This window comes from Anas acuta, chromosome Z, assembly GCF_963932015.1.
Source record: "Anas acuta chromosome Z, bAnaAcu1.1, whole genome shotgun sequence".
In the NCBI taxonomy this organism is placed as follows: Eukaryota; Metazoa; Chordata; class Aves; order Anseriformes; family Anatidae; genus Anas; species Anas acuta.
Window position 1 is genome coordinate 22,506,084 of NC_089017.1, and position 18,379 is coordinate 22,524,462.

The 18,379-nt window shown below is 40.6% G+C and overlaps 1 protein-coding gene across 4 annotated transcripts in view; it reads right to left on the reverse strand.

Annotated features, from left to right (window-relative positions):
- Positions 1 to 18,379, reverse strand: part of TNPO1 (transportin 1) — an 84,990-nt gene that overhangs the window by 32,700 nt on the left and 33,911 nt on the right. For all 4 annotated transcript variants that reach the window (XM_068668048.1, XM_068668047.1, XM_068668051.1 and 1 more), the window contains 5 exons: positions 11,628 to 11,777; positions 4,278 to 4,384; positions 3,108 to 3,241; positions 1,562 to 1,643; positions 753 to 875 (listed from right to left, as the gene is read on the reverse strand). In XM_068668048.1, the coding sequence (XP_068524149.1) occupies positions 753 to 875; positions 1,562 to 1,643; positions 3,108 to 3,241; positions 4,278 to 4,384; positions 11,628 to 11,777 (596 nt within the window). The remainder of the gene's footprint in view (positions 1 to 752; positions 876 to 1,561; positions 1,644 to 3,107; positions 3,242 to 4,277; positions 4,385 to 11,627; positions 11,778 to 18,379) is intronic.

Genomic DNA, 18,379 nt, shown 5'->3' on the forward strand with positions numbered 1-18,379 from the left:
GACTTCTAGGTCCTTTTCTGCAGAGCTACTTTCCCAGCTGGGTAGCCCCCAGCACATACTTGTGCATGGAGTTCTTCCTCCTCAGGTGCAGGACTTGTCACTTCTCCTTTATGAACTTCATGAGGTTCCTGCCAGCCTACTTCTTTAGCCTGCAGAAGTCCTTCTGTATGGCAGCATGGCCCTACTGTGAGTCAGCCACTTCCCCCAGTCTTGTGTCATCAACAACTTTACTGAGGGTGCACTCTACCCCACTGTCTAGATCATTAATTAAGATGTTAGACAGGACTGGGCCCAGTATTGATGCCCCAGGTACCCCTCTCGTTACTGGACTCTGAGTAGACTTTGCACCACTGACCATTAACCTATGGGTCCAGCCTTTCAGCCTGCTTTTGATCCACCTGACTGTATGCTCAACCAGCCCATACTTCAACAGCTTTGCTATGAGGATCTCATGTTGGGACAGTTTCAAAGGCCTTACTGAAGTCCAGGAAGACTATCTACTGCTGCGTCATCCATCCCACTGGTCATTTCACTATACAAGTTCATCAGGCTGGTAAAGCATGAATTCCCCTTGGAGAATCCATGGTGACTATCCTGGTGATTTTCTTGTCCTTCACAGGCCTGGAAATAGTTTCCAGGATTATCTGTTTTATCACCTCCCCAGTGAAAAGCATTCCCTGGAAAGGCTTTCTATTTGTTATTTCTGCAACCCCAAATTGGTTTCATCATGCAGTGAAGGAAATGAGACTCACCTCAACTATACTAATCATATGAGGAAGAAGGCGATCCATTCGAACTTCCAGCAACATTACCAGAGCGCGGCAAACATTTTTGCGTACTTCAGGCTCCTCATCAGTAGCCAGCGCAAAAAGATTCTGTTGGAAATTAATACCAGTTAAAGTCTTAATTTACCTAGTTCATGTTGCATTTGAATTTATATTAATAGAAAACTAAAGTAGCCAAATATGCAATTCTGTTACCTTTCCCACGCTTCAGAATACTGTATTACTTTATTTCTTAAGAGATACTTGCTTTTAGCAAATAGCATTTTCAGATCCTCAGTGTGCATAGTACACATGACGAAAACAGTTGGCAATGTTAGACCCTGGCACAAGAACATTATTCCCTAGCTTTTTAATTTTTCCATAAACACAAATGAAGTTCGAAAGCAATGCTTCAGTATGTAACAGCAGCAAATGAAATACTACGGATAACCTAAAGTACCACCCTTCTTGCTCATGTTCAATAGTCGTCTTAAAAAGACACTCATCACTCAGACAGATTAAATGACATGATGATCCCTGTACTGAGCTCTCTCCATCACAGTTAAGTAACAGACTGGTCTCATTACTTTTTATACCTTTATGCAAAAAAAGTAATGCAAAAAAAAAATCCTCTAATTATGAAAAGGAAACACCTTTAAAACTAGTACTTTTTATATCAGAAGCTAAGAACAGTAAGCCAGAGGTAAGTGGCAGTTGTAAAACATTATTCAAAGCTCTTGAAAGAACAGGCATTCAATTTGACTTAATCCCCCCCACCACCAAGAATGCATACCCACCTCAATAAAAGAATCTATGTGCATCATAAGAGCTTGCGTTCTGCTGATGATAAATTGATTGACGCATGCAACAGCGTGAGATCTAGAACAATCAAAATTTACATTTTTGTGATTTAAAACCTTTTTCGAAACCATACGTAGGCATCAAAAAAAATCAGAATCAAATCACATTGACCAAAGATCACCTAGAAGCAAGACTGAAAAAAGTCTGTTCATCTACAGTATTACCAAGAAAAACTAAGTACCACCTTATACTCCAATACACCTAATAAATATGTAAAAATCAGAATGTAAAGTAAACAAAAACCAGAGCAGGATGACTATGTCTGGCACACTTGTTCCTAGCAGCATGTAAGGATGTTCTTTCTGATTGTATTATGATTATTGATCTCCTCCACTACCAACAATTACATAAAAGTCAACATGGTGAAATTTTAATATGCCCTTCTTCACTGTTAAGTATCATTTATTTTTTTTCCTTATGAGCAGATAAAACCTCCTGTGTTCCAGTTTCTGTCCACTGCCTTTTGTTGTGTCACTGGGCACCACTAGAAAGAGCCTGTCTCTGTCTTCTTTGCACGTTCCCTTCAGGTATTTAGACACATTGATGATATTCCCACTGAGCCTTCTCTTCCCTAGGCTAAACAGACCCAGATCTCTCAGCCTTTCCTCACGGGAGAGGTGCTCCAGCCCCTTCACTATCTTTGTGGTCCTTTGCTGTCTCTTTCCAGTATGCGAGTATCTCTCTTGTATCTGATCTGTAATCACACAGATCAAACCCAGCTGGGCACAGTACTTGAGCTGTGGCCTCACCAGCGAGGAGTAGAGGGAAAGGCTCACCTCCCTTGACCTGATGGTGATACTTTGGCTAATGCAGCTCAGGATACCATTAACCTTCTTTGAGCAAGGGCACATTGATGGCTTATTTCAGGGTAAAAGCTACCGCTCTTGTTGATAAATACTAGCAGTAACAAGTTAATTTTTGATTTTTTTTTCTGACGTACTTATGTTACTTAAAAGAGATTAATATAGTATTCAAGTGAAAAAAATGAACCCATTTAATTTGACCCAGTTGAAAGATAAAAAGCTTTATAAGTTTCAGGGCAGTTAGAAGAAAAAAGCAGAAGCATTCTCCTGAAAGAACTCAGAAATTATCAGCAAATGATTTCTTGACTCTCTCATTGCTGTAGTCATTTCAAAATGAATGAGGCATGCAAGATAGTTTTTTCAAATGATCCTGAACAAGCAAATGGCACAGAGATTCCATGCATCAACAATTTTCATGCTAGTCTGTTGGGTTAATAGATCAACCTCTTCTTTTATGCATCTTCCAAATCTACAGTCTATGATTTTGCATATCAAAGTGTTCCTTTTGTCACATTGACTATTATGAAAAAATTAATGTAGTAGTTAGAACTTAATATACTCTGTATTTTGTTTTTTTTTTCAAATTAGACTATTTTAAACAAATCTACAAGGCATCAACCTTGCTGCTCATTTAAATAATATTTTTAATATAGATCTGTAGTATAAGATATAAACCTACCTTATTTTTGGACTGCTGTGCTTGAAGAACTGCAAGAATTTAGGGATCATGATATTGAGTGGTCGGTCTAATACATCACTATCTAATATTTCAGCAGAATCTTCACATATCTTCTGAAGAGCACCAAATGCACCCTGTTTAAAACACAAACAAACCATACAACTGCTCTTTCACATTCTGAAGAAAACTACATGTCAGAACAGGCAACTTCAGCACAATACCACAATAAATGTAGTAAGTTAAATGCAGAGTAAAATTGAAACATCCTTGAAGGCTTTCATCCTGTAATACTTTCATATGTAAGCTCTCAAGCTGGGCAAATAGCTGACAAGTGCTAATTTTAATTTTAGCATGCAATATTAATTTATTTAATTTTGTTTTAGAAAATACTTAAAAGCTGTTTCTTATTTGAAAAACAACCTGGTGCAGGAGTATCTAATTTTGTTTATATACGATTTTATTACAGGGTAAAACAGAACTGTAGATATGATGGTCTATTTGAGTCTCACTTTTAAGTGCTTTTTTCTGTTTGTTGGGAAAACAGCACTAAAACATTATGTAACAGCATGATACCTTGGACCATCGTTCTATCTCTAAGGATTATTTTATACAAAATGCTGCACATACTTATAGAGACAGTATCAAATAGCTGAAGTTGTGATCACAGAATTTTATTTTTTATTCTTAAATCAGACAAGACTTTTTTTTTCCTTGGTTTATAACACTTAATTTTTTTTCTTCGCATACACTGAAGAAAGAGTTCACTTCACAATAGCCTGACACAGCAATGACAGATCACATTTCTGGACGAAGCCATATGAAAAATGAACAACTAAAGCATTTAAGTAAGAAGATTCAAGGTCAAATTGATAATGCCTAAATGATTAGGCACCACAGAGTGGTAACTTAAGGACACTTTCCACCTGAGATGCTACAACTATCCATCTGCAGCCTTATTCTGATTTTATGCAAAGAAAACATTCATTTGAATGAACATTGAGAACAAAGTGTGAAGGTAGAAAAGGAAGTACCAAATTTGAGCCACTGTTATCTGAAGAGATTTTATATGTATTTACATACAAACAGAAAATACTATACATATAAGCAGTATCTACGAAGAGGCAAAAATAATCAATATCAGATAATCTATTTCAAAATAAGTCTCCTTACCTCACAAGTATTGTAATCCTCAGAATCCAACAAGCTGCAAAGCTTTGGTAAGAGTTCAGGCCAATTCTGCAATTCCCCTTTTGAAGCAATGGTTGTTATCAGAATGCCTAAGTGAATCAGAAGAACGAAGGAAATGAGATTTCGTTTTCACACATTTCATACTTTTCTCCTCTCTCCCTGTCAACCATCCCCCGTCTTCTCAAAGAACAAAGGAATTAAGAAATGGCAAACATAGAGACAGGAAATACATTTAATTATGAATGGTATTTGAAGGGCTTCGAAATGCAAACATTGGTTGTTTCTTCCTCCTACCATGAAGGGCTCAGACTTGAGAACTAAGGCAGAGAGTAATTCCAGTTAAGGAAATAATCGTGTCCAAACACTAAGACAGGTTTGACTGCAAAATTACAAAGCACTGTAAAAATCCTGACCTGCAGTAAACAGAGAATCCACTTTAAATTGCCTCTTATGATACAAAAGCATGAATCACAGAATCACAGAATTTCTAGGTTGGAAGAGACCTCAAGATCATTGAGTCCAACCTCTAACCTAACACTAACAGTCCCCACTAAACCATATCCCTAAGCTCTACATCTAAACGTCTTTTGAAGACTTCCAGGGATGGTGACTCCACCACCTCCCTGGGCAGCCTGTTCCAGTGCCTAACAACCCTTTCAGTAAAGAAGTTTTTCCTAACATCTAACCTAAAACTCCCCTGGCGCATCTTTAGCCCATTCCCCCTCGTCCTGTCACCAGGCACGTGGGAGAACAGACCAACCCCCACCTCACTACAGCCTCCTTTAAGGTATCTGTAGAGAGCGATAAGGTCGCCCCTGAGCCTCCTCTTCTCCAGGCTGAACAAGCCCAACTCCCTCAGCCGCTCCTCGTAGGACTTGTTCTCCAGGCCCCTCACCAGCTTCGTCACCCTTCCCTGGACCCGCTCAAGCACCTCAATGTCCTTCTTGTAGCGAGGGGCCCAAAACTGAACACAGTACTCGAGGTGCGGCCTCACCAGAGCCGAGTACAGGGGGACGATCACCTCCCTAGCCCTGCTGGTCACACTGTTTCTGATACAAGCCAGGATGCCGTTGGCCTTCTTGGCCACCTGAGCACACTGCTGGCTCATATTCAGCCGACTGTCCACCATCACTCCCAGGTCCTTCTCTGCCAGGCAGCTCTCCAACCACTCGTCTCCCAGCCTGTAGCTCTGCTTGGGGTTATTGCGCCGCAGGTGCAGGACCCGGCACTTGGCCTTGTTAAACTTCATGCAGTTGACCTCAGCCCATCGGTGCAGCCTATCCAGATCCTCCTGCAGAGCCTTCCTGCCCTCGAGCAGATCGACACATGCACCTAACTTGGTGTCATCTGCAAACTTACTGAGGGTGCACTCAATGCCCTCGTCCAGATCATTGATGAAGATATTAAAGAGGACCGGCCCCAGCACCGAGCCCTGGGGGACGCCACTAGTGACTGGCCTCCAACTGGACTTGACTCCATTTACCACAACTCTTTGGGCCCGGCTATCCAGCCAGTTTCTAACCCAAAGAAGCGTGCGCCAGTCCAAGCCAAGAGCAGCCAGTTTCTTGAGGAGAATGCTGTGGGAAACGGTGTCAAAAGCCTTGCTGAAGTCAAGGTAGACCACATCCACAGCCTTTCCCTCGTCCACCCAGCGCGTCACTTGGTCATAGAAGGAGATCAGGTTCGTCAAGCAGGACCTGCCTTCCATAAACCCATGCTGGCTGGGCCTAATCGCCTGCTTGCCCTTCAAGTGCCGCATGATGACGCCCAAGAGGATCTGCTCCATGAGCTTCCCTGGCACTGAGGTCAAACTGACAGGCCTGTAGTTCCCCGGGTCAGCCCTCCAGCCCTTCTTGTAGATGGGCGTCACATTTGCTAGCCGCCAGTCAGCTGGGACCTCCCCCGATAGCCAGGACTGCTGATAAATGATGGAAAGTGGCTTGGCCAGCTCCTCTGCCAGTTCTCTCAGTACCCTTTGGTGGATCCCATCCGGCCCCATCGACTTGTGCACATCCAAGTGCCGTAGCAGGTCACCAACCAGTTCTTCGTGGATGGTGAGGGCCACATCCTGCTCCCCATCCCCTTCCACCAGCTCAGGGTACTGGGTATCCAGAGAACAACCGGTATTGCCGCTAAAGACTGAGGCAAAGAAGGCATTGAGCACCTCCACCTTTTCCTCATCTCTTGTAACTAAGTTTCCCCCCACATCCAGTAAAGGATGGAGATTCTCCTTAGTCCTCCTTTTTGTGTTGATGTATTTGTAAAAACGTTTTTTGTTATCTTTAACGGCAGTAGCCAGATTGAGCTCCAGATGAGCTTTGGCCTTCCTAATTTTGTCCCTGCACAGCCTCGCTACATCCTTATAGTCCTCCCTAGTGGCCTGCCCACTTTTCCAAAGATTATAAGCCCTCTTTTTTCTCCTAAGCTCAAGCCACAATTCTTTGTTGAGCCAGGCTGGTCTTCTTCCCCGCTGGCTCATCTTTGGGCACATGGGAACAGACCGCTCCTGCGCCATTAGGATTTCCCTCTTGAAGAGCGCCCAGCCTTCCTGGACCCCTCTGCCCTTCAGAACCGCCTCCCAAGGGATTCCACCAACTAGTGTCCCGAGCAGCCCAAAGTCAGCCCTCCGAAAGTCCAATACAGTGGTTTTACTGGTTCCCTTCCTGGCCTCGCCAAGAATAGTGAACTCCACCATTTCGTGGTCACTCTGCCCAAGACAGCTCCCGACAATCACATCCTCCACCAGTCCTTCTCTGTTTGTGAAGAGAAGGTCTAGCGGGGCACCACCCCTGGTAGGCTCACTAACCAGCTGTGTCAGGAAGCTATCTTCCACTTTCTCCAGAAACCTCCTAGACTGCTTTCTCTGGGCTGTGTTGTGCTTCCAGGATATGTCAGGGAAGTTGAAGTCCCCCACGAGTACAAGCGCTGAAAATTTCGCAACTTCTGTCAGCTGTCTGTAGAACTCCTCATCCGTCTCCTCATCCTGGTTCGGCAGTCTATAGCAGACCCCGACCAAGACACTAGCCTTGTTGTCCCTGCCGATCCTAACCCAAAGGGACTCGATCTTGTCATTCCTAGCCTCGAGTTCTACAACATCGAAAGACTCTCTAATATAGAGAGCCACACCGCCACCCCTTCTGTGCTGCCTGTCCCTTCTGAAGAGCCTATAGCCAGGCATCGCAGAGCCTATAGCCAGGCATCACAGCACTCCAGTCATGAGACTGAACAAAGGAAGTGCTTTATAATGGTTATCATTATTCAGTAAACTCACAACCTAGTAGTCAAGTTGTGAACACACAATTTAACCATGTTTATGTAACCATTCTGGAAAAATGTTAAGAGTGAAAAACCTATTAAGAGCGAAAAACCTATTAAGAGCTTTCATACTATGGCAGGTCATCCAGTGACCATCTGTGGAGATTGGCTGATTCAGGTCCAGCAAACAGATAGCACAGGCCAATGAGTCACTAATTCCATTTCCAGTATACACAGAAATTCCAAGAACAACAAATCAGAGGACCAGAACAGGGAAGACTGCTGTCCTGCTTTCAGTTGGGACATAGTTAATTTTCCTCCTAGTAGTTGGCACGGTGCTATGTTTTGGCTTAGGATGAGAAGAGTTCTGATAACACCCTGATGGTTTAATTGTTGCAGAGCAGCGCTTACACCAAGCCAAGGACGTTTCAGCTTCTTGCCCTGTCCTGCCAGCGGGCAGGCTGGGGGTGCAGCAGGAGCTGGGAGGGGACAGACCCACGACAGCTGACCCCAACTGCCCAAAGGGGCATCCCGTACCGTATGGGGTCATGCTGAGCAATAGATAGGGATGGCTAGTGGGGTGGGGGGCCGGCTGCTCGGGGTTAGGCTGGGCATTGGTCAGTGGGTGGTGAGCAATTGCATTGTGCATCACTTGTTTTGTACACATTATCATTAGTAGTACTATTATCATCATTACTGTTATCATAATTATTATTTTCCTGTCTTAATAAACTGTCCCTATCTCAACTCACAGGCTTTACTTTCCCATTTCTCTCCCCCATCCCAGAGAGGGAGGAAGGAGGGTGAGCAAACGGCTGTGTGGTGGTTAGCTGCCGGCCAAGTTAAACCACACAGCTGCTTAAGAACTATTACTGACTTTATACAAGTCAAAATTTAAAAGTTTGCATAATTCACTACTAATACTGGTAGTTACACCTCATCCCACCACTGGGAACCACTGGAAACAACCTGGCTCTGCCTTCCTTGCACACTTCTTGCAGATGCTTACAGACATGGAGCCTTCTCTTCCTTCCCTAGGCTGACCAGTCAATCCCAGCTCTCTCAGCCTTTCCCCAGAGGAGGGGTGCTCCAGTCCCTCCACTATCTTTGTGGCCCTTTGCTGGACTCTCCAGCATGCTAATCCCTCTCCTGGACCTGAGGAATCCAGTACTTGAGGTGTGGCCTCACCAGTGCTGAACAGAGGGAAAGGCTCACCTCCCTTGACCTGCTGGCAATTTGCTGGCTAATGCAGCTCAGGATACCATTAGTCTTTGCAGCAAGGGCACACTGCTGGCTCGTGCAATTAAGCTGAACTTCACAAAGTAGTTTCTGACTTTTGACAGGTTTGAGTCAGACCTGAGAGTTAAAGCGGGCCTCTCCTTCTGACCAACATTCTAAGCTCCGAGATTATCAATTGAAACTAAAAATCTTCAAAAGCTGGTCTTTGATGTGTAATGAACTTCAAATCACCAATACGAATCTGTTGCTATTTCACTTGACAAATGTGAAATATAACATTAGCAGCATCTTGGTACTCTATTAGCCCAACACATGAGAAAGTCCAGAGGGATGTCAGAATTTGTTAAAATAGAAGTGCAGTTGTCATGACAGCATCATTTTCTCATTATTTCATTTATACACAACCCTAATTTATCGCACCAACACTACCATAAAAAATTTGAGAATGAAGAAAAAGCAGCTATGCTTCACTACTTTCATGTCAATAACAGAACAGTGGAAGGCTTTTTTTTTTTCTTCCAGGTGGTGTTTTGCCTCTGTAGTTCCTAAAAATCTGATTTCTGAACTCCTTAATTCTTAAAACACCAAACTTCATGACAAAACTGCCCCACACAGAATAATCATTAACTTTCCTTTCCTTTCTACAGTGAAGCTCTTCCATCCTGCCACTACTCTTAGTCTAACTATTTTACTTGCTTGCTTTTTGCTTTTAGGCAGGACCTGACCAAGGTACAGTCCTGACCAAAGCAGAATTCCTGGGAAGTTCTAATAGTCAAACACCTTCTAAATAAATGCATTAATTTACTGGTTAACTTGGTGGGTCCTCAACACATGCAGCAGTCCTTTTTAAATTTGAATCCACATTTTAACATTGTCTTGAGGGTTTTTAAGATCTGTACTACACTGAACATAGAAGTTTTGCACAGTTTCTCATGTTGGGGTTAAAAAAGCGTAACACTAAGTGAGGAAAAAATAACACATTTACTATTCAATCTTAAGTCACTGTCTCTATTGCTGTATTCATTCTCTTCTGTGAGATGACTTCTGACAAGAGAATTTATCAGCTTGCCTCCATCTTGATCAAAAGGTATTAGCTTTTGTCTGGTTAGCACCAGATACCAGAGACCACAAAGGAGCGAAGGCTTCTTTACTTCTCTGGTGGTATTTTGATGCTGCTGTATTTGCTTGTTTTCCTCTCAGAATTACAGAGATCTTAATTATGGTTGTCCCATTAAATTGATTGTGCTTGAACAGCAAAAAACTACTCATCTGAAAGAGCAGCTCTGACTAGTAAATGCCAGCTCATATGCTAATAAGCTGTGTAGGTAGGTAGTAACACATTTACACCTTGCTGATATCAAGTCACTGGTGGGTATTGGACCAAGCCCGCTATTAAGACAGAAGTCTTTGATGACTTCACACAGGAAGGTGCAAAACATGTGCTAAGTAGGAATCCTTATGTACGTATGCTCACAGTTGATCACTTGGTATGCATCTTCAGAGTTTGTATATGACTGAATAATCCTGCAATCACTTACAACTCAATAGTAATTTAACTATTAACCCACACACTACTTTTACTAGGAGAAATCAAAGAACTGATTGAAAGCATATAAATGACCCCTACAGAAAAGCAACCACCACCAAACCATGAAACAGCCCTAAGACAGCACTCCAAATGGAGCTGGAATATCAAGTTCCATTGTAGGCCACTGACAAGTCCTATGAACAAATAGTAAGCACAACTTCTGGTCTGAAAGTTTCTACTGTTGTTAAGGAGATGGGACATTAATAAAAATCAGCCTCAAAAGTGATGAGACTGAAAAAAAAAAAAAACAACACAAAAACCCACAAAGAGAGTAAAACCTAAGAGTAAATAATATAGTGTATAGTGGTCTGGGGAAGCAATCCTATAGAGAAGATAAAAACAAAACCAAGTGACTCTAATGGAGCAGTATCTGGTATATTATTTTATATGCTTGCTGAGCCAACAGGAATCAGTTGATATGAGCTGAATTTCTTCTGAATTGGCACATGGCTCTCTTTCTTCCTTTTATAATCAACTATATCATTAACGCTTTTTTACCTTTTTTCTATTTTTTTTGGAGTGGACAAGGAGAATTACTGCAGTGACTGTAATAATTAAGGGAAATCATATTCTCAAAGAGCAGGCAGAAGAAAACCTCTGCTGATAAAAATAACAATAATGCACGCTTGCAACAATTTATGGAAGAGGTGCACTAAAACATAGTTAGGAAATCAGAACTTCATGTGGCAAAGAAAAAAAATAAAAGCACTTACAGCTGATGTTCTAATCACCACAATTTATCTACTGTTTTTTAGAAGAGGTGTTTAACAGCAGAAGCTCATTACGTGAATGTATGTCACACATGGTACAGTAATTATGATTCCCTGAATGTATGTGCATACATGGGTGGAGAGGGAAGGAAAGAAAGTATTACAGAAGTATTAAATTGAAGCAAATGGAGTGCTGAAATAGTTCTGAGGTCAGACCTTTGTTTCTATTTTCAGGTACAAAAAACAGCAACAAGCTGAATTTTCATAGATTCAAGTAAACTTATTTTAGTTATATTTTAAGAGCTGTGAACTGAATTCCTAAATCAACTTAAGAAAACAGGAAGCAAAAATACGTCCAACTTGCACATATTCATGTATTCATACTGAACATGAATATCTGCATTGAAACATTCTGAAGTTGCAACAATTATCAGAAGCAAACAGTTTCAGGAGTTTACTAACTCTAGCCTCCTAGTGAGGCTCCAACCCATATACTCCGCATCCTGAAAATGTTACCAGTATCAGTAAGACCAAACTCACCTACAGTAGCTCTGATCAAGGGAGAGGAATCACCAATGTTGTTCAGACATTCACTTTTAATGAAGTCAGTTACCCCATTTGGGAAGTTGTGAAAGTGTGCTTTTACATTATTCTTCAAGATAAGACCACTCAAGGAACGTGTTGGTTCATCTGCAACAGAAAATAAGTTACATTCAACCTTCAATCAGCTCTTAGGATAAGGCAGATTTCCAAACAATGCAACAAGAACAAAGCTTATAGTGAGATATTAATCTTATCTCTTCCTCAAACTACACCCACCAATTTATGTAGCAAAGCTTTCTAGTTTCAGAATTCAGTATTTCCATTTATTCAAAATTAGACTATTAGTACTGCCTATTCAACATTTTGAGATACAGTTTACTAGAGATATAGGCAGGGAATAGAACTGAATTACAGAGTAAGAGAAAAACCTCTACTCCCTGAGAAATAGCATTTTATTTTTCTACAGAATATTGAACTCCCTTCAGATACCAGCTGTTCTATTAAATTAATAACTAAGAGGGAGACAAAAAAAAAAAAAAAGGCTTTAACCACTGGTAACAGGTGTTATGTAATGAAAACTGTAAGAAAACAAGCTACCAGAATGGACCTAAACAGAGTAAAAATTCAAGTTAAGGCCACCTTGAGTTTCAGTTCAAGTTTGCTGAGCTATTTTTTCCTGTGCATTCCTCTAAATTACTGCAACAGGAAGAACGGAAAAAGAACAGCTGAGACCTTTCAGTTATATTGGAGTAGGCTTGTGCTTGGTTCTTCATGAGAATAAGTACCTTAGTGTTACTTCTAAAACACGCTGAAAGATCTGCGTGAGATCTGGATGTTCTATATAGGAAGTTTATTCTGTAAGAACCTTTACATTTACAGCAACTCTAAAGAGCACGTAAAGGTAATTTTAATTAGTATTTTAGTCACGTTTGAATTTCTTGTGCTGTTGTTCATAGCCCTGACCTGGGCAAGAAGTAAGGATATTCAAATTTCCTTTGCAACAAGAATTACAGTTTTCACAGACCTATTGTAGGTTTTCAAGAGGATTAATATCCAAATAGAATAAAGATAAGTAAAGTAAGATATGCACTTTTCAAAGATAAAGTATTTTAACATTAAAGCTACTGCATCATAACATAGTACTCTCAGTACATCCCAATGTCTTCAATATCTGGCAGTCAGACACTTTTGTTACGATCACAGCTAATTAAAACAGAAGCAGCCCTTCTCAGGACAGGGTTTTTTGCTTCGTTGATTAGAAATTAAAGTTCATTTTAATCAACCTATCTTATTTGAGCTCCAAAACCAGAAAGCCATCAGGCACTCTTTAATCTAGTTTCTATGTTCATATTTCATTTTTCCTGAAGAAGCATTATTTGTCATGCTCCATAACCATAAATGTATTGATTCAAAAACATAGCTTTTGTATAGAACTCATTTCTATAAACCAGGAAGCCACGCTCTAAATAAGTATTTGAAACAGTTATGCAACTTTACCTACACCATAGGTTTTAAGTACCATCAAACTTTAACCAGTGGGGAAAAAAAAAACAAAAACAAAACACAAGTAAACAAACAAAAAACCAACAACAACAAGCAAACAAACAAAAAACCCACATTGTTTCATTTGTATAGTGCAGCAGCATTTCAAGGGCCAACAAGTTTTCTGGGAGAATGAAAAAGGAGGGGCAAAAAGTGTTTGCTATTTTAAATAGAGAATAGATGTGTGGAGCAGCTTTTCACAACCACAGAACTTGGTTATGACTTGTGACAAACCATATAACTACTACTTGGCAAGGCAAATCAAATAATTCCATCTTTTTTTTTTTTTTTTTTTCATAAATTTGAAGATATCATCAACAAAATTCTGGTGGAGAGTGACCTACAGAAAGAAGTTCCCATTTGAACGTACGATCAGCTACAGTTTTGACTGAAATACTTACTGAATTAAAATAAAATCTCTACATCTACTATTAAACCAATTTTATCTGCCAAACTCTGACTGTTTTATGTAACTGCAATCCATTGACAGCACATCTTCAAGAAATCCAGTGCTCTGTAAGCAATTAAGATTGTGCCTATGTATTTGGCCAGGATAGAAGCCAGAAAAGTCCTTCTTTAATTCCTACGTGATTTAAAGTCCTTGAAAGCCACAATTTACACATCATCTTAGTGACCAGTTAGACACAATACAATAACTGCTCATTCTTCATCTGCCAGCAGCATCTTCTTAGGGGTGCAGGAGGTCAGAGTTACATCCAAAGTCTCATTAGACATGATATGTTAGCTGCTATTAGTATAAACTAATATTAGCCAGAAAATACTAAACACTACATTAAGGAAAACAGTTGTCCTTTAGAATGCCTGGACATGATTGCAAAAGTGACAAACCAACAGCTTCAATTAAACCAAGCAAAGATACAGGTACTAACACATTCCTCAGATTAGCCAGCTGGTTTAAATAAATATCAAGGCTGCCTTTAAGAAAAATGCTGCTGTAGTACTGCCTTATGGAGCATCCAATGGAGTGCAGCAGTATCAAGTATCTCAGATCCATTCTTCTAGCCAAGATAAAGATAGCCAATAGAAAGACTTTTTCACAGTAAACATTTATTGCAGAATTGCAAAGATTCCAAGGGATTCACACCATAAGTCACATCTCTGTCAAATGGCAAAGAACTAGAAGCAAAAAAAGGAGAAAGATTAAAGACAAAAAACAAAGCCAATTATCACCATGCTGAGAGGTGCCAAACAGATCACAAAGATAGGCCAAAGAGACTGCTAAACAGATCCTGACTATTTAAGCTACAGAAGCAACATAGAATCTGATAATCAGGCATTTTAAAAACCACACCACAGTCAGAATCTCAGTTAGAGAAAAAAAAAGTCTGATACTGCACAAAGATATTTATGGAATTCAGGGCATTCAACAACTTAACAGCTACACCGTCTGAAAACAGTAATATAGGTCTCAATGGAGTTTTTGCTGTAACGCCAAGATTACAAGCAGATGGCCTAAGAGCTGAGTAAGACACTCTTCGGTCTTCATAGATTTTGTGCTAAGTTTTGTCAGCCATATGCTTCAGCCATCAAAAGAGAGCGCAGTCTTGCCTCCTATCTCAGTCAGCCCTAAGTACAGAGTGGACAAGAACATACAATACAAAAAAAAGGGGAAGTGAAGCAGACCTCTAGCATTTGATGTCATCTTCACTGCCAAATTAATCAGCAGAAGATTCCCCGCTCACCTTACCTCACTTCACAATAAAGCTATTCAAATATGTGGTTTTGAGTAAGTTTTCAACTCCCTTGCAAGGCTGTAATACTAGTTTAATGCTTTAATGGCTCACAGAGTAAGTACTTAAAAAAATAGTACTTAAAAGCACTGCTGTACTTAAAGAATGAGGTTGTGCCCTTCAAATAAACACATTTCCTCTAATCAGAGCTTGTATGATATTGGGTATATATGGGAAAGCAGTGCGTCTTCTGTAGTTCATCTGGAAGTCCAAGCGAGCTAAGAAAAAGGCTACCATGCAGAAAAATGTATGAAATATGTGACCGTGTAAAGTGATTTATAGACTCTTACTCTGACCAGTAAAATATTGATAGAAGTAGACATGGGTGCCATGATGTCAGGGTAGTGTTCTACCTTAGTGGACAAGACGTCATGCAGATACATATTAAAGAGTGTTATTATTCTTCATAAAATTATTCTTCATAGAGTTACAGATGCATAAAGGTTTCTCCTGCTCAGGAGGCTAGGTTTTGGTGTCTGACCTAGGCTGTGATGGCTCCTAGGAAGCAACACCATTGCCTCTTTGTAGATTGTCAGAAAGCAGACTTGCTGTGAAATGTTATGATGACATTGGAACAGTTTCAGTGGGTTATCTTGCAGTGCTGAGGCAGGTGCAACTGATTAACTCACCACTCTTTGTGAAGCCAAATCTAGCCCTATAAAAGGAATGCCAGTTATCAATTCCCACACTGTTCACGCGCAAGTAACAATCCCATCCCTTTAACGCTAATTGGAGGGGAACACAGAAAAAAATGCCAGCAATAATAGTACACACTGTATTTTTCCTACCCTCAGAGCTGAGTATCTTTCCTGCAAGCAATCTGAAAAGCCATGTAAAAGTACATCTTGATCCCACAGTCAAGATGTCTGATGCTAATAAAAACTGACTTCAATAACTGGCCAAGAATTACTCCTGCTTTTGCGAAGCATTCTGAAATCCTTTCTCCTCCTTTTAAATGGCAATTCTTACACTTCAGAACCCAATGAAGGTTTGACTCAGCTATGCCTTCTGCTTTCACAAGTTTTTCAGGTACAAGAGTGTCATGACAGAGTCATAAGTACCAATAATGACTGCAGTCTGCATTCAGCTCAGTACAGGCAGCTTATGACAGCTTAGCCCTATTGCACCTGACTGAGCAATGCTATTCCTTCTTAGTGAAATTGGTTGCTTCATCTGAAACACCACACATCGACCATTCAAGCAAGTATAGATTCAACAGAGCGTATTTTTATTTCAGTATCTCCAAGGAAAAAGCATTCACCTAACTCCAGGTGATCCAGAAGGATGTTCTCTTAACCAGAGGATCTACTACTGCACGGGCAATTCTGACTGGCAAGCTGTAAGACTCAGAGAATTTTTAAGCATTCCACAACGGTCGAGAGCAATCTCAACATGAGCCAGCAGTGTGCCACAGAAGTTGAGAGGGCAAACTCCATTTTAGGTGCATTAAACATAGCATAGCCAGCCAGTCAAGAGAGGCAAATTCTCCTACTATATTTAGCATTGGTGTGGTCTCACCTTAAATGCTGTGTGCAGTTCTAGGCTCAAGAATAAGGAAAGAATGTTAAGATACCTGAATGTGTCCAGAGGAGGGCAACAAAAATGGTAAAAGCTGGAAGATGGTAATGGCTAGAAGGCATATCTCATGGCACATGGGTTGTCTAGTTTGGAGAAAAGGAGGCTGAGAGGTAACCTCACTATTTTCTGCAGCTTCCTGAGGAGGGGAAGTGCAGAGGGAGGTGTTAGCCTCTGCTCCCTGGTCACCAGTGACAGGACTTGTGGGAACAGCACAAACCCAGGGGAGGATCAGACTGGACATGAGGAAAAATCCCTTTACTGTGAGGGTGGTCAAGCCCTGGAACAGGCTTCTTAGAGAGGTGGCTGATGCTCCATGCCTGTCAGCATTCAAGAGGCATTTGGATAACGACCTCAGCAACATGCTTTAACTTTTGGTTAGCCCTAAAGTGGTCAGGCAGTTAGGCTAGATGATCTTTGTAGGTCCCTTCCAACTGAACTGCTCTAAATGACTCGATGATCCTTGTGGGTCCCTTCCAACTTGGGATATTCTGATTCTAAATGGTAGACTCTCCAAGCTCTTCCTCATTTTCCTCCCGCCACAAGGAAAGGTGACTGTGGAAGTCTGAAGTAGAATCTGGAGAATAAAGAGGCTGAAGATGGATTTCAAATGACTTGGAAGAAGAGAATCAGCACAGCCACATATTGATGCTTCTTAGATAGCGTCTCATTTTAATTAGTATTCCAAATAGCAGATCAGTCACTTTGCTCATAGTAAGAACTCTTGTGAGGGTAAAACAAAAAAGTTAATTTTCTCAAGTAATAACAGTAACAAAAGAAACTATATAATGGAGTACTGAATTAAAAGCATGTATCTGCTCCCTAATTTCTTACTGCAGGTTGATGCAAATCTATTTAGGAAGAACACTCCCACTAGTGCAAAAACCCTACGCTGCCATTTACCAGAATGTAACCTAAAATAGAAAACTGAAAATATGAGTTCAAGTGTACAAAAAAGTCAGACAGAAGAGGAAAAAAATATACCAAGTGCAGGTTCAAGAAATAAAAATGACAGAAGATTGCCTTAATGAACTAGTTACTAATTACAGGGGAAGAAGACTTCCTGGCAAGGAAGTCTCAGGGAAACAAAGTAGTTTGTTTATATAACAGAACCCTGTATGTGCCTGCAAACACAATTTTTTGTTAAGCTATACCTACAGAATGCAGACAGCAAAAGTGGCCCAAACTTCCAATGCGTGGCATGGCATACTATACACCAGCGTTGGTGAGTATCTTTTATTTTGTACTTCCCAATACTCACTTCACAGACTGAACAGTATTCTGAATTACCCAAATTGATAACAAGGCCTTATTTCATTCATCCAATTAATCCTTGTGTTCCAACAGCTATTCATATAATAGATGTCATGTTCACCTTCAATACATTCAGAGAGTGAATAAACTTCAATTCATCTCACCAAGCAATTTCTTCAGAGAGATTAATTACTCTAATTCCTAATTCATTCATTGCCAAAGACTGGCTAGGTCACTTCCATCACAAAGCTCATCACTTCTTTTTTCCAATGCACTTGAATTAATGCTAAGGTACAGACAAACAGGAGAGACAGAGGATTGTAGTCTTTAGATGTTCTCCAAATACAACAATATCCTGTATTTGTTACAGAGTTTGGGATATTGTAGCAAATCTTATTCTCCTTACACTGAATTTCCATTTGGCATTAATGATTTTTCTGTTTTGTGGTAGAATTCTAGCACCAATTCAATTGCTGGATCAGGAGGTGATGCATAAAATGTCAATAAAGAGCTGAGACAACCAGTTTGTGGGGATACAATAGAGAAGCTGAAAAGAGCAGTGAAACCAGAGAATTAGTTCTTTAAAACTTTTGTGGTTTTGCAAGCCTATAGAGATGCACAAATTTT